General features: G+C 40.9%; 3 protein-coding genes across 3 annotated transcripts in view; 2 read left to right on the plus strand and 1 right to left on the minus strand.

Annotated features, from left to right (window-relative positions):
- Window positions 1-16,827, plus strand: part of LOC106083976 (uncharacterized protein DDB_G0271670) — a 35,139-nt gene extending 18,312 nt beyond the window's left edge. Inside the window, exons 5-6 of the mRNA XM_059368088.1 lie at window positions 16,206-16,766; window positions 16,810-16,827. Of these exons, the coding sequence (XP_059224071.1) occupies window positions 16,206-16,766; window positions 16,810-16,827 (579 nt within the window). The remainder of the gene's footprint in view (window positions 1-16,205; window positions 16,767-16,809) is intronic.
- LOC106083974 (serine-rich adhesin for platelets) overlaps window positions 1-17,228 on the minus strand; it is a 307,710-nt gene that overhangs the window by 172,102 nt on the left and 118,380 nt on the right. The gene's annotated exons all lie outside the window — the stretch shown is intronic.
- LOC106083973 (NAD(+) hydrolase sarm1) overlaps window positions 16,829-17,228 on the plus strand; it is a 254,351-nt gene continuing 253,951 nt past the window's right edge. Inside the window, exon 1 of the mRNA XM_059361119.1 lies at window positions 16,829-16,934. Coding sequence (XP_059217102.1) covers window positions 16,899-16,934 — 36 coding nt within the window. The 5' untranslated portion in view covers window positions 16,829-16,898. The remainder of the gene's footprint in view (window positions 16,935-17,228) is intronic.

Raw genomic sequence — 17,228 nt, forward strand, 5'->3', positions numbered from 1 at the left:
TCCTTCTTGCTTACTTTCCGTAATAGCCTCGTTCTCTCACGATCCGTATCACTGCGTAGGAATTTCGCCGTCCTACCGACCGTTTCGCTGTTCCACAATGTTGCATGTGCATTCGTCGCCCACTCCCTTAACTCGGACTGCGTCGACCCGAAAGTCTTCGGGTTAACCAAGTTTATTGACGGCAGTCCTCTGGCCTTCACCGTGTCACCATCGTCTACCCTTTCATTCCCCCTTACTCCGTTATGGCCCGGCACCCAAACGATGCAGATTTTTCCATCCTCAGAGAAGGCGTTAATCTTCTTACACTGCAAGACTATTCGTGACCTTACCGTCCTGGTTGTTATTGCCCATATGGCAATTTTACTGTCGGTAAAGATGTTCACATTCGACGTTCTCGCGTTAGCACCACACCACTTCACGCATTCCGTGATCGCCCGGATCTCCGCCTGCAGGACCGTATTCAGGGACAGGCCAGTCTAAAACAGATTTCAGTCTCTGGGTTTTGAATGTAGACCCCCAGGCTCACTCTGTCCTCTAGCTTTGATCCAGCTGCGTAACATGATCTTCCAGAGGGCAATGGACGATTCCGTCAATCCAAGACTGTGCCGATGGCAGCAGTGCCTCGCATTCGAACTCAAGTCTCGTCTCAGGTATCCGATCGAAAACCTTTTCCATTCCTTCTAGGTTTCCTATCGTCGTCTCGATTATACCGCGATGGTATGAGCTGCTCCCATCCACAATCTATTCTCTTATCTCCTTAAGTTTCACACTTAATCTGTATGTCAATGGTTCAGATATCTAGAATAGTCTCCAGTGCCCTAGTGAGCGAGGTCCTCATCGCTCCGCCAATGCCAAGACAACATGTTCTCTGAATCTGTTGTATGGTCCTTATGTTGTATTTTTTCTCCATAGCAGTCCACCAGACTACTGAGGCGTAAGTAAGTATTGGTCTAATCACACGGTCAATGCGATCCATGGTTTTGTTTTGCTGTCCGCAATTACTTTTCGGGCAACCCAATATATAAAATTGAAGTTTGGAATGGTTAGAGCTGAGGTGCTAGCCTAGGTTGTCTGGGCGCCTTTTGGCAGGCCCCTAAAACTGGTCACCTCGGTATTTCGAAAACTTCTTGTTGGGGTTGCCAAATATGGTACGATTTGTGGTACAATTTTTTTTCCGGATAGTGCTCTAAAATCCCTGCAAAAAATCCGCTTGAGGTCTACAGTATCTCGTGGATATTAGGCTGGGGCGAACATGGCGCGTTTTTACTTGTTTACTCCACATATGCAAACAATTTTTTACACCACACAATATTTGTAGCCTCTACAGCCAGTTTGCCTAAAAATGCCTATTTCGAAATCATCTTTGCCCGGAATGGGTATTTGGGGATTTTTGTGAAAAAATGCGTCCAGAATTTTTTTTTCAGGATTTTTACCAAACACTTTTCTCTTAGTGTTCTCAAGCGGCAAACATTTTTTTTGTGTTTTTTTTCGATTCTATCCCACTGTGCTTCGTCTGTTCCCTAATGTCCGTCCGTCTGCTCTATCAATTTGCCTATTCCGAATGAGTGGAATACAGTTAACACCTTCCAGTTAGGGAATGAATGGCATGCAAATTGCCATAATGATCATTCTTAGAATGGGGAAATGAATGGGGAGGGTTGGGGGGGGACAGCAAAACAAAACAAACCTGAACAAATTATCAAAGATGATGATGACGTTGATGGTTGGTTGGCTATAATGTTTTGGTGTTTTGCTTCTTGGTTAGTTAGTAAGGCTTAGACAATGCCTGGCCAAATACCTGCCTGGGAAGCTTAAACGTGTTTTAACTAAAGGAACATGCCTGCCGACAACACCACCAACATAATGGCATAGTGGAAATTAGCCAAAAATTTTAGGCACTCCCTTACTTTCTATAATGGCTGGTTATTATTACAACTTTATCTTCATTCTTATACTTCTTTTTCGCCTCTTCCTCTTCCTCTGGGAGAACACTCCATTTGCCTAGCCTCTGCCTCATCTGCCCTAAGGGGCAACAGGGCAACAGAGTCCCAGGGTTAGTTGGTCAGCAAATAGCCTTGTCAAGGTGTAACCCTACCATTTGTCGCCTGGCTTGTGTTGCTAGAGTTGTAGAATGTTTGTGTTTTTTTTTTTAACTAAAGGAGGTTATTTATGGCCAAGTTGACTTGTTGGCTAGGCTAACTGGCTGGGTTGACTTGTTGGCTGCCTAGTTGTGAAATGAGTTATAAAATACTACTGTGGTTAAGCAGCAGGCCTTTGGCTAGATGTTTAGATGAATAACTGCGAAAAATATCTAGAACAACAACAATAACAACAAGAAATCAGTATTTATGAATTGACAAAACATCAAAGCTAATTAATCAGCAAACAGCAACCAAACACCAATGACTGCTAACGGCCATTGAGCTACAATCGGCTAACGAAGAAAGTTAGACTCAGTTTGGTTAGAGTAATTGCAAATTTGCCCATGAACATTCTATAAAGGAACTTGGGGCAAACTTCTCACATATCAATGTGTGCTGTCCGATCCAAGTTTTAGCTCAATAATAAGGGGCTTCCCTTTTATAGTCGAGTCCGAATGGTGTGCCGCAGTGCGACACCTCTTTCGAGAGAGGTTTTTACATGGCATAGTATCTCACAGATGCCGCTAGCATTGGGAGGGAATAACCACCGCTGAAACATTTTTTTCTAATGGTCTTGCCAGGATTCGAACCCTGGCGTTCAGTATCATAGGCGGACATGCCAACCCTTTGTGCTACGGTGGCCTCCAGTTTGGTTAGAGTGGCAGTCTATTCTCTACACACACTCCCTTAGACACTATGGGAGTCACATTGTGATACTACAGCGACACACCAGACCTCTGTTGGGGAACGAACCCACCCAACTCGGCTACCGGGGCAAAAAGTCATAAATATAGCAATAGATAAATCTTAAAGATCGATATATGACGGAACCCACCCCAACAGCTAAAACCCTACTCTATATTATTTCCTAGGGAATAGTTTTACCTCGGAACCGCTTTTGCATAACTGGACTCTGAACCTCCGCGCATATCCTCTAGGATATGCTCTGTCTAGGACAATCTTTTTGCTACGCAGTACTTGTTGGACGTATTTCATCACCGCTTCCCAGCTCCTCGTATTCTCCAGCATCTTCTGGTCTTTTGTTCCTTGCAAACCCCCACGTCTTTCTCCCAACGCCCGCTGCGATAAAAGTGTATTTTGTGTCGCACAGTGGGCCAAACGGGCCGGGAACTTTTTTGCCAGAGGGAAACTTTTTGAAATTTATTAAAAAAAAAAATGGCATTATTAATCTTGAGATAACGGATGGTTTGATTTCGAATTGAGTCAAATTAGCACATAAAAACCTTTTTTAACAGAAATGAGAATGGAAATAAATGATAATGCTTTGATGTGCCAAAGTTTGCGAAAACATGAAGGAAGTAAAGGGTCTTTCAATAAGAGGGCTACAAAAGTTATTTTATACCCTTCACCATAGAATCGGGGGTATACTAATTTCGTCATTCCGTTTGTGACACCTCGAAATATGCGCTTAATACCCCATAAAGTATAAAAATTCTTGATCTTCATGACATTTTAAGTCGATCTAGCCATGCCCATCCGTCCATCTATCGACAGCACGCTAACTCCTGAAGGAGTAAAGCAAGGCGCTTGAAATTTCGCACAAATACTTCCTATTGGTGCAGGTCAGTTCAGATTGTAAATGCGCCAAATCGGTTCATGTTTTGATATAACTGCCATATAAGCCAATCTTGGATCTTGATTTCTTGAGCCTCTAGACGGCACAATTATTATTCAATTTTACTGTTTGAGGTGTTTTGTTATGATTTCCAACAACTGTGCTAAGTATGCTCCAAAATCGGTTCATAACCAGATATAGCTGTCATATAAACCGATATCGGATCTTGACTTCTTGAGCCTCTAGACGACGCAATTATTATCCAATTTGGGTAAAATTTGGTATAAGGCGTTTTGTTATGACTTTCAACAACTGTGCCAAGTACGGTTGAAATCGGTCTATAAACTGATATAGCTCCCATTAGGGACGTAGCCATGATTATATTTTGGGGGGGGGGGGGGGGGGGACCATCCCACATGTTTTCAAAATCGAAAAATGTTAAAATTCTTTAATTGTGGTAGCTTTTGAGTGCAGAAACTGACACACCGTCGGTGAAATTCGGTCATAAAGTCAGAGCTGATTGCCAACACAGTGCAAATATCTTTTGGAAGTTGTATTAATGGCTTCGAACGCAAGACAATGGGCACGGCTCTTGCTGCTGCTCCGTGTGACCAGGTTTGCATTAACGACAAATAATACCCAAGAATAAAGCTGCCCTAGAAAAATTCTAGCTCGAGTTAGGAAAGAGGTAACGTAATGACATTTGGATTGACGTAAAGTAGACGACTGAAACCAGTTGCAACAATTTTTCCCGTCATGATGTGGGAGAAAATTGGGTTGTCAACAGTCTGCAATTTTGTATATCCCAAAAGTCAAACGAAAAAATTTCTCAAAATTCTTAGGTGTGAAATTTCTGAAATCCGTTTTAATGTTTTGTGGCATTTGATGGTTTCTATAAAAAATAAAAGTATGACAATAATCCTACTTCCTTGACAGCAGGTTCTGTTTTGTGCCAAAACCATTAAATCTAGCTTTCTTCACTCAATGGTCATAAAATATTAGGAAAAGGAATTTTTTGTTGTAGGGGCTTAGGAAACAAATTATGAATATTCTAACATCCGTAAAGAATGAACATTTTGAAAGTTTTAGTGCCTAAATGTACGAATTAAAAAAAAAAACTCTAGTCGGCCGATAAATACCATCAATGTGTAACTGTATCGCAATTTGGAGATCATTAGCTCAATCCGTAAATAAAATACCATTTTGTACGTTTTTGTAACTGAATGTAAAAATGTCAAACCAATCTTCTAGTCATCCGTTACATACTGCAAAGATGTACTGTATGCCTAATTTCATAGATGTAGCTCAGTCTGTAAATAAAGTACCACTTTGTACGTTTAAGTACCAACATGAACGAATACCAAAAAAAAAAAATCTTCTAGTCGCTCGGTACGTAGTGCGTAGATGTAACTGTATTCCAAATTTCAAAACTGTAGCTCATTCCGTAAAGAAGGTGCCATATTGTACGTTTTAGTACCAAAATTAGTACAAAATCTTCTGGTCGTCGGCTGCAAACAGCCAAACAAAACAACAAACAGTACCTGTATCCCAAATTACAGATGTGTAGCTCAATCTATGAAGAAAGTACTTAATAGTACCAATTACAGCACATAAGTACTTTTTATTCAACTCCTGGTACGATTTCAACATTTCATATTTGATACAACTCATGGTATATTTGTCAAGACAGCGATCATTTTTAGCAAATTTTTTTATCCACTCCATTCACTGTAAAAGTAAATAAGCTATTTCGTACTTTTTGGTGCCAAAATGTATGATTTGTTAAAATATCACTTAGTCAGTCAACATTTATTTCTACATGAATCTACATGTTGAATTTCAGAACTCTTGTTCAATTCGTAAAGAAAGTATAAAATGGTACCAAATACGGTACTAAACGTACGTTTCTTCTGTTTTCATTACTATTTTTCATATTTTTTCCATCTACCCCCTTTATTTCGCAACAACAATCATTTAAGCCAAATTTTAAAGTTCTAGCTCTACCCGTTCGCCCTATACAAAGTTCACCTTTTTCGTACCTTTTTTGGTACTTTTTGTTTTTAAATGTCCAAAAACTGTTTTGGTTGCCACATTAGGTTGCCATAGGGTACCTAAATTCCAAAATTCAAATCTCTTGCTCAATTAACAAACAAGGTACCAAAAAGTACCAATTGCGGTACTAAACGTACCATTTTTCCCACATCCGATACTATTTTGGGAAATTTTTATCACCAAATCTTATTTTTTTGAAACGCTCTTAAATTTGAGCCGAAAATTATTTCTAGTAACTAAACGTACGAATATCACAAAACCCCGTCTTATCGCGCGCCTACGACACAAGACCCACATTCGTGTCAAATGTGATGACTCTTGCTTTAGCCGTTTGGGGTGGGAGAGATCAGTCAGTCAGGCAATCACGCGTCTCTTTTATAGAGATAAAATTTCATCAAAACCGGACAACGGAATCGAGGTTCAGGCGTAATGGGTTAAAATTTGTCTTTAAAAATATTTATTGAAATTTGTCTGTAGAAAAAATGTTAGGAAAATGTTCTTTGGGACAGATAAGGATAATGAAAAGAATTTAAAAATGTTTATGCAAAATTTAAATTTTGGTTTTTAAAAATAATCTCGATATCATTTTCTCTCAAAAAGGGAAAGAGTCGAGCTTATTTGACCAAGAAAATGAATATCACAAGAAGTGAAGGATTTTTATTGATTACTGAAAAGAAATTGCCAGACAACAGATAGGACAGTTGATAGGAGTTGTGTTAGGCCCCTAGATATCCCTGTTCAATGCGGCCCAGATCGGTCTATATTTGGATATAGTTGGCATTCATACCAATCTCCCGATATAAGATCCATAAACGTTTATGCCAAAGTTTAGCGCAATGAGTTGCGTTGGGCCTCTCGTATCGAGTATGGTAAACATCGAACTATATGTGAATATAGCTGTCATATATACTGATCTCCCGAATTAAGGTCTAAGGCCCATAAAAGGTATATTTATTAACCGATTTCGCTCAAATTTACCCAGTAACGTGACTAAGATGGGGTGCGTCCACAGGGATCTGGGTCTGAGTCGAGTGGGTCTGACCGGGCAGTTAAACAGGTGACGTGTATCGTGCGGTCCCTGGTTACAATCGGGACATACATCTTGCACGTCGGCATCAATCCTTGTCCTGTAGGAGTTGAGGCGGGGCTGCATCTGCCGGAATGTAATAGAGCCAGAACTACTCTGGTTTCCCGGGGGAGGTCAATTTCTTCAGGTGCAATGGGAGGCGGTCGTTTTCCAAGGACCACATTCACTTGGTAGCCATTTACCGCATCTGCAACCGTGTCTGCATGAATGTTGTTTAGACCTGCTTGAAATGCCGCTTGATCTAGAGGTTTTCTCTTGTTGCGCTGAACCTCACGCTCTAGATCATGTAGATCTACCTTAAGGCTTCTGGGCGGTTGGTCTTCCCGGTTTGCGTGTACCATAGTGTTTGCCTTCAAAGGACTTCTTTGCTGGAGCTTCTTCATCCATTCTGAAAACATTGCCAAGCCAACACAGCCGTTGTATTTTGATGCGTGTAACTATGCTGGGAGGTCACCGTTGCGCAGAGGTTGGCATGTCCGTCTATGACGCTGAACGCCGCCTGGGTTCGAATTGGAACCAATTTTCAGCGGTGGTTTTCCCCTCCTAATGCTGGCAACATTTGTGAGGTACTATGTCATGTAAAACTTCTCTCCAAAGAGGTGACGGACTGCGGCACGCCGTTCGGACTCGGCCATAAAAAGGAGGGCCCTTATCATTGAGCTTAAACTTGAAACGGACTGCACTCACTGATATGTGAGTAGTTTGCCCCTGTTCCTTAGTGGAATGTCCATGGGCAAAATTTGCAATTGTAACTATGCTATCGTCTTCATATAGCTCGTTGTTCAAACGTCTCTTATATTCTTCATTAACTCAAACTGGTTCATATATTTTACGAAGAATCTATCTCTCAAATACTCCAAGTACTGCCTCATCTGCTTTTACAAGTACCCATGACTTAGCACCATATAACAACACGGGTAGTGTCAGTATCTTGTATAGTGTAATCTTCGTCTGTCGAAAGGTCGCCTTGTTTCTAAACTTCTTACTTAGTCCAAGGTAGTATCTGTTTGCCAGTATTATTCTTTGCTTAATCTCAAAACTGGTGTCATTCGTTTTGGTTACGGCAGTGCCGAGGTAGATTAATTCACTGACTATCTCAAAGTTGTGGTTCCCAACTTTCTCCATTTTCTTTATCTGCTTGCTTGTACAAGGCATTTTGGGAGTTGAAACCATCCATTTCGTCTTAACTCCATTTACTGCCAGACCCATTTTCACGGACTCTCTTTCGATTGTTTCAAAGGCAGCAGTTACTACTTCCGGTGACCGACCTATGATGTCGATGTCGTCGACATAGGCGAGTAGCATGTGTTCACATCTGCATCTCGTATAATCTTCTCCAACAGGATATTAAAGAGATCAGATGATAGGCTATCTCCTTGGTATTGAATGGTTCGGAGAGATTCTTTCCTATTCTTACTGAGGAACGCGTATCAGCAAGTGTCATCCTGCAGAGTCTTTAAATTTTGCAGGGATACCAAACTTAGACATGGCTTGAAATGCCTTTGAACGTGTAGGGCTGTCGGAAGCGGCTTTGTCGCCAACAAAAAGATGGCAGGTCTTGATTTGTCCTTTTCGGGTCTTTTCCATGATTTGGCCCAGAGTGAATATCTGGTCCAGGGTGGATTTACCAGGTCTAAAGCCGCATTGATAGCCCTACCAATTATCTCATTGACTTTAGGTTTTAATCTTTCACATAGTACGCTCGAGAGTATCTTATATGCGATGGGGAGCAGACTTATTGCTCTGTAGTTAGCACATTCCGTCTTGTCTCCTTTCTTGTGTACGGGACTTAGTATGCTGAGGTTCCAATCATCCGTTATGCGCAGATAAGCTGATGCATACGCCTTATCAGCGTCTCGCCTCCGGTCTTAAATAGTTTAGCGGGTAACCCATCGGCTCCTGCTGCCTTGATGTTCTTCAGTCGAATTACTGCTACTTGGACCTCATTCTGGCTAGGAGGTAAACATTCTATACCATCATCATTGATTGGTTCTGCGATCCATAAAAGCAATGTTTATAAGCCGATTTCGCTGAAATTTGGCACAGTGAGCTGCGTGAGGCTCATCGACATCCGTGTTCAATATGGTCGGCAAATTTGCCCATGAACATTCCATTAAGGAATATGGGCAAACTTCTCACATATCAATGAGTGCTGTCTGTTACAAGTTTAAGCTCAATAATAATGGGCCTTCTTTTTATAGGCGAGAACGACTAGATATAGCTTCCATATAAACCGATCTGCCAGTTTGACTAGAGGGGGGAATTCTTAACGAATTTCCACAATAACTTCTGTTATGACTCCCAACAATTCTAGCGTCCCAATCGGTGTAGAACCTAGATACTTATCTTTGACCAAAAATTTAATCACCTTTTATGTTGACCCAGGGAACCCTTTGCTTGTAGTGAGGTCCTCGCGAAGGTTGCAACCTACCCTCTATTGTTGACATTGAACTTTTATAAAAATTTCCAGTTATTCTCGGGACAACGGTCCTATGTGTTTCAAAATTCCTAAATTTTTTCCAAAAATGTTATTTGCTCAATGTAAGCCTCTCACAAACGACAGTCTCCAACTTCATCCCCAACTATGAGTATAACATTAACTCATGTAGGGTATTCATTCTCTGGCATTCCAACTTCCAAACACGTTTGGGTCGAATGTAAACATTATTAGTTTTATTGTTGTTGTTGTATTCCATGGAATATTTGAATGGGTTCTCATTACGACAACAGTAGATGGGTGGGTGATGTAAACCATCGTTGTGAACGTGTCCATTTGGAAGTCTCTTTACAGCGAAAGGTGTTCTATACAGCTCGTGACTATGAATGTTCCAATACACGAATAGCCGCTGGCCGAGTACAACTTGTACTCACTTTTAAGACCATCACCTTCATTTGGCTTTTTTGTGTCATAAGTTTTTGGTATAAATAGAAATGTCTATTATTCGCATTGAAATTCAATAGATTTCGTTTTGGTGCAGCAATTGCTCGACTGAGAGCATTCACTCACTCACTTACTCACCCGGTCAGTTAGTCAGTTAGTTCATCATATTGATTTGAATGAAAAACCATTTACTCGGTGGTCATCTTCAAATCATTTCTGTGTTTGATCTTTGTGCACCAGCACCAGCACCAGCAGCAGCAGAAAAAGAACAAAATTTTGTTCGTTTTCAAAAATGCCAAACGCAAAAAAAAAATCAATTTCAAAAATCATTTTAAAACCAGAAGAATGAGATGTGGAGGATAGATAAGTGGAAGGAGGAGGAGAGAGACCGACGAGTATAGAATTATCATGAAACACATTTTGTTTATAGCCAAAATTCAATAACAACAGTGTTTAGAACAACAACGCATTTAGAATAAAATATCTTTATATGACAAAAAAAAAACAGAAATTAAAAAAGCGTAACACCATTCTGTTACCACATTCTGGCATCCAATACAAACTAGTTATTTTTTTTTTGGTTAATTGGCACAGTGTTCAGACTCCATAGCATATGAGACAAGCAAAGGCGCGTTAAGCTGGGTCAGGCCGAAGCTTATTTACATTGAAAAAAGAAATTGTTCTAATTTTAACGATTCTTGCCAAATTTTTATAAAATATAATAAACTTTCCAATTTTTTAAGGAAACATTTCCTTTCATGAAAGATATTTTCCTTGATATTAACGATTTTTATACTCACCACCATAGGATGGGGGGTATATTCATTTAGTCATTCCGTTTGTAACACATCGTAATATCTATTAACGGCTCTACAAAGAATATATTTTTCGGATCGTTGTAAAATTCTAAGACGATTAAACGAGGAGTCTAGAGGAATTCCCCCGCCTGTCCGTCCGTGTGTCCCTCCGTTGTAATCACGCTACAGTCATTAAAAATTGATATATTGAGTTGAAATTTTGTACAAATTCGTATTTCTTCTATACGCAGGTTAAGTTCTTGAATGGGCCACATCGGACTACATTTGGATATAGCTGCCATATAGACCGATCGGGCGATATAGGGTCATAGGCCTATAACAGGCGCATTTATTACCCGATTTCGCTGAAATTCGCCATAGTGAGTTTTATTAGTCCCATCAATATCCCAACTTAAAATTGTCCAGATCGAAACATATTTGGATATAGCTGCCATATAGACCGATCTGCCGATTTTGGGTCTTAGGCCTATAACAGGCGCATTTATTAGCCGACTTCACTGAAATTTAGAACAGTGAGTTGTATCAACTCCCAAAATCTGTTCCGAAAATGGTCCAGATCGGGCTATGTTTAGATATAGCTGCCATAGTGCCCGATCTTCAGCTTTAGGGTCTAAATACCATAAACGACGCCTTTGTTCTTCAATTTTGCTGAAATGTTAAACAGTGAGCTGCTTTAGGACTCCGGACATCCAACCCAAATATGGTCCAGATCGAACCAAATTTAGTTATAGCTGTCATATAGATCGGTCATCCGAATTAAGCCTTAATCACATGAACGGCACAGTTATTAACCGATTTTGCTGAAATTTCGAACTGTTGCTTGTATAGAGCTTCTCGATGATCAAGATCGGTCTATATTTGGATATGAAGATGGATATAGAAGTGTTATAATAAATTTTGATAATAAATGTATCCATGGTGGGGGGTATCAAAAGTTCGGCACAGGCGAACTTAATGAATTTTTATGGTACACAGATAAAAATAATTTTGGTACATAAATAAAAATAATTTTGAAAAACAACAACTTTGGTCGAAAAAACAACTACGAAAGTTGTTGATTTTCCTGCAACAATTTATTTTGAATCCCAACCTCCCAAAGTACAAATTTGTTGTTGAAAGGCACTCTTTGCAAGCCAACATATATCCAGAACAACAATACCAGGTAAAAGCGTGCTAAGTTCGGCCGGGCCGAATCTTATATACCCTCCACCATGGATCGCATTTGTCGAGTCCTTTACCGGGATCTCTTCTTAGGCAAAAAAGGATATAAGGAAAGATTTGCTCTGGTTATGAACCCATTTGAAGCTTATTTGGCACAGTTGTATAAAAATAAGAATAAAATACGTCATGCAAAATTTCAGCCAAATTGGATAGGAATTGCGCCCTCTAGGGGCTCAAGAAGTCAAGTCCCCAGATCTGTTTATATGACAGCTATATCAGGTTATGAACCGATTTGAACCATACCTGGAACAGTTGTTGGATATCATAACAAAACACGTCGTTCAAAATTTCATTCTAATCGGATAAGAATTGCGCACTCTAGAGGCTGAAGAAGTCAAGACCCCAAATCGGTTTATACGACAGCTATATCAGGTTATGGACCGTTTCAAACCATACTTTGCACAGTTGTTGGATATCATAACAAAACACGTCGGGCAAAATTCCAATCGGGTAAGAATTGCGCACTCTAGAGGCTCAAGAAGTCAAGACCCAAGATCGGTTTATATGGCAGCTATATCAAAACATGAACCGATATGGCCCATTTACAATACCAACCGACCTACACTAATAAGAAGTATTTGTGCAAAATTTCAAGCGGCTAGCTTTACTCCTTCGGAAGTTAGCGTGCTTTCGACAGACAGACGGACGGACGAACGGACGGACATGGCTAGATCGACATAAAATGTTTGACAGTGAAACAAAACACAAAACGTGCGTGAGCTGTTTCAACCAGTGTTGCCAAAAAGATAATAGCTAAAAAAAATCACCTTTTACATAAAAAGTCTTGAAAAAACTTTGTCCTGAGAAGTTCAAACCATTGTGGGGTTTTGCCGTAGTAATACCCATTTTGGAATTTTACACCAATACTTATAGCCACCACCATAGGATGTTGGGTATACTCATCTAGTCATTCCGTTTGTAACTCCTCAAAATATTGATCTGCGACCCTAAATCAGAAGTCGATTTGGCAATGTCCGTCCGTCCGAAAAATCACAATAGCGGACGAAGATGTTAAGCTAGCCGCTCGAAATTTTGCACAGATACTTCTTATTGACCTACATCAATGTTGTTGTTGTTGTAGCCACATGTCTATATGTGGAGTTGACGATCCTCGTCTAGCTCTTATAGGTGAGCAAGCTCGTTCCAGTCCAAAGGATCGATCATCGCGGGAACAGTTTGACCATTGGTTATATATAGGTGCCAATAACTTGCCTTATAATATCGAGCATCATTGGTACTCAGAATTTATGCAAGTACCGGTGCCACCCGGCCTCTCACTGAGACTCTCCGCCCGATTCCGATGATCTCCACGACTGCAATTGCAGCTACTCCGTATGGAGCATTTCACTATCTGCAACCTGTGGACGCGCCTGGTAGCTCGCAGCTAAGCTTCTCGTGTAAACAATGAACACCACACAGATCGGAGCTTATAGGTCCAACCTTGTGTGTTGATCATAGTTATCACTTGTCGGGAACCCACATCAATCATAAGTATCTGTGGTGGAGATTACAAATGGGCCATATCGATTTAGATTTAGATATAGCTTCCATATAAAGTGGTCTCTATACTTGACATCTCAGCCCATTTGGCTGAGTTTTTGCTTGTAGTGCTCTGTTGCGTCTACCAACGTGACAAGTATGGTACAAATCGGTATATAACCTGTTATAGCTCCCATATGAACCGATCTTCCGATTTGACATCTTGAGCTTCTAGAAGCCGAAATTGTTATCCGATTGGGCTGAAATTTTGCTCATAGTGCTCTGTTGCGACTTCCAACAATCCTGACAAGGACGTTCCGAATCGGTATATAACCTGATATAGCTCACATATAAACCGATTTTCCGATTTGACATCCGAAATTGTTATCCGATTGGGCTTAGGTTTTGCTCGTAGTGCTCTATATATCTCTATAAGCTGATATAGCTCCTATCTAAACCGATTTTCCGATTTGACATCTTGAGCTTCTAGAAGCCACAATTGTTATCCGATTGGGCTGAAATTTTGCTCATAGTGCTTTGTTGGGACTTCCAACAATCCTCACAGGTATGGTCCGAATCGGTATATAACCTGATATAGCTCCCATATAAACTGATCTCCCGATTTAACATCTTGAGCTCCTAGAAGCCGCAAATGTTATCCGATTGGCCTGAAATTTTGCAAGTGATAAAATTATGGTCCAACTCGGTGTGAAGTCTGATATAGGTCTCATATAAACCTATCTTCCGTGTTGACGTCTTGAGCAGATCTTGCGATTCGCCTGAATTATACCTTTAATTATATCCACACCGTAGGATGTGGGTATACCGTTTGTAACTCCTCGAAATATTGATCTAGGACCTCATAGATTTACATATTCTCGATCGTCTCGAAATTCTGATTCGAACTAGCCATGTCCGTCCGTCTGTCGAAATCACGGTAGTGGTCGAACGCGTAGAGCTACATATACAAATTTTTCCCATGAACATTCCACTAAGGAACAGGGGCAAACTTCTCACCTATCAATGAGTGCAGTCCGATTCAAGTTTGAGCTCAATGGTAAGAGGCCTCCTTTTCAAAGCCGAGTCCGAACGGCGTGCCGCAGTGCGACACCTCTTTGGAGATAAGTTTTACATGGCATAGTACCTCACAAATGTTACCAGCATTAGGAGGGGAAAACCACCGCTGACATTTTTTTCTGATGGTCTCGCTAGGATTCGAACCCAGGCGTTCAGCGTCATAGGCGGACATGCTAACCTCTGCGCTGCGGTGGCCTCCGAATGCGTAGAGCTAGCCGCTTGAAATTTTGGACAGATACTTTATATTGATGTAGGTCGTTGGGGATTGCAAATGGGCCATATCGGTTCAGATTTGGATATAGCACCCGATTTAACTTCTTGAGCCCATGGAAGCCAACATTTTTGCCCGATTTGGGTGAAATTTTGCATGTAGCGTTCTGTTATGACTTCCAACAACTGTACGGTCCGAATCGGTTATAAACCTGACATAGCTTCCATATAAACCGTTCTCCCGATTTGACTTCTTGAGCCCCCGGAAGCCTCCATTTTCATCCGATTTGGTTGAAATTTTGCACACAGTATTCTGTTATGACTCCCAACAACTGTGTCAAGTACGGTTCAAAACGGTCCGAAAGATGATATAGCTCCCATATAAACCCCTCTCCCGATTTGACTTCTTGAGCCCTTACAAGCCGCAATCTTTTGCCGATTTGGCTGAAATTTTCCATATAGTGTTCTGTTATGACTCTCAACAACAGCGCCAAGTACGGTTCAATTTGGTCTATACCTAGAAATAGCTCCCATATTTTAGCAGAATCTATGGTGGTAGGTTCCCAGGATTCGGCTTTTACTGTTTTTTGCCTAGTTTGGCAAAAATTTGTTACGTAAAATAAAACCATGCCCTTGGACTAAGTTCAAGTTGCGTAAACTGTAAGCAGAATCCATGGTGGTGGGTTCCCAAAATTCGGGCCGCATTTACTTGTGCCATATATAAATTTAAAGTTTTATTTGGAGAAGGCCTCGTAACACTGTGCCACCATCAGCCAATGGAAAGAAAAGCGGAGAGTATGTGCATAGCAGCACAGTACGGTAGTGGTAATTCGAAGGTTGTCGTCATTAGATTAATGTATGAATGGACGTCGGATGGATGGTCGGTCGTATGGAATGATGGCCGTATGGGTGGTGTGCGGATACCGCCAGCGTTGCCGCGGTCGCCACATTTTAAGTTGTGGCAGTGTAAAACAAAATTGGCTAGAATTTTTTTTTTGTATGCTGGGTTTGTTTTGAGAATTTAGTTTTTTTTTTTTTGTTTTCTTCGGAAACATTCATTAGCGGCGTGGAAATATAAACGGATTTTTAGCGTCTCTGGTTTTTGCCTGCATAGCCTCTGGGCGGTTCTGGGGGGTGTGTGTGTGTATGTGTATGTGTGTGTGGTGTGAGTGAGTGAGTGCGTGCGTAAAGGTGTGAGTATGGCTACCACGAAGCTTCTCCGCCGAGGTGCGAGAGACACGATGTGACTGTGTCCGGGCTGGGGGCTCCGAGTGAGTTATTTCGTTGTCTTCCAAGAACACCACAGTCAGTACTTGACGAATTGAGAGACGAGCCGGTAGTGAGAAATTCGTTTGTTTTTCGATTCAGCCAAATTACCAAAAAAAAAAGCGGATTCAAGAACGTGGTGGAAAAAACCCCCCAAAAAATACGAAACAAAAACCTGCTGTACAATAGCGGTAGATGAGTGCCTTCCCCCTCCCCCCCCCCCCAAAAAAAAAAAACCGAAAAACCCAACAAAATATTGAAATTCTAAACAAAAAGAATTCAAAAATTTTATAGCTAGTGCATTATGTCTCAAAGCCTATCAAGTTCAAGGTCTTAACTTGAAATGTCAAAGTTTGGCCAGATGAGGAAAATCTATGCCCTACTCCCATTTCTTTAGTTTTCATTTCACCAACTTGCCTGCTTACCTAAGAAAGTAGATCATTCAATTATTATGGGCAATCGTGTTAGTACGTTGTGGTGTAGAAAATCAAATTTGGCCATAAAAACCAACAACGAAAGTGAGCATAGCAGTGACCACAACCAATCCAAAACCAAAACAAACGCCTTTACATCTCACAAGAAACGTGAATCGAAACGCAGATTTCGCCAACGTCGTCTCTCGCTCAATTGTATGACACGTGAAGCGGATACGCCACCAAATAACGAAGAACCCGTTCAAATACATCGCAATTCGAATACCCTACCGCGGCGTTTAAAATTGAATACGGTCGACAGTTCAAAAGAAAGCCTAGCAAGTAGCCCAAACGATACAAAAGTTGGTGAGAATTCAGAAATTCAGTTGCCAGAAGTTTCAAATACAAATTCAAGTGTTTTTCTTCCGGAAATTCCCATCATTGCCATAAGTGACGAAAATAGTTGCGAAAATTCTGTGGATGTAGTGGATGGCCCTTTGCCCATACCCAGTGCCTTATTTGGAAATTTAAAAAAGACAGTGAATGTTGGTGATAGTCCTTTGGCCAGCCCCAAGACCTCTCCCCTAGGATCATACAAAGTTTTAACTTCGACGAAAACGGATTTGTTAACACGACAAAAGTTAACCTGTAGCGTTGCCACATCACAAGTTACCAGAATGAAAATTAATACGGATATAAATACCAATGCAAGGGTAAGTTATAGAAGAAAAAAAAAAAACTAAGGAGTCTTCACACATTTGGATATCAGGATTTGGATTCTACTCCCAAATACCTTTTATGAGCCCCATATTGCGTCAGTAAGTAAATAATTGCTGTTTGTGGGGTGTTTTGGGGTAGGGGTAGATTGGTCCCCAAAGTGGGTATCAATTTCGTGCTCTTCTTTCCAATACCTTTCATTTGAGCCCCATATTGACATGATAGGTAAATATGTCCCATTAAGGGGTGTTTTGGGGAGTGGGGTAGTCCCCCAAACACTTGACCCTGAA

Source organism: Stomoxys calcitrans, chromosome 1 (assembly GCF_963082655.1).
Source record: "Stomoxys calcitrans chromosome 1, idStoCalc2.1, whole genome shotgun sequence".
NCBI classification, from domain to species: Eukaryota; Metazoa; Arthropoda; class Insecta; order Diptera; family Muscidae; genus Stomoxys; species Stomoxys calcitrans.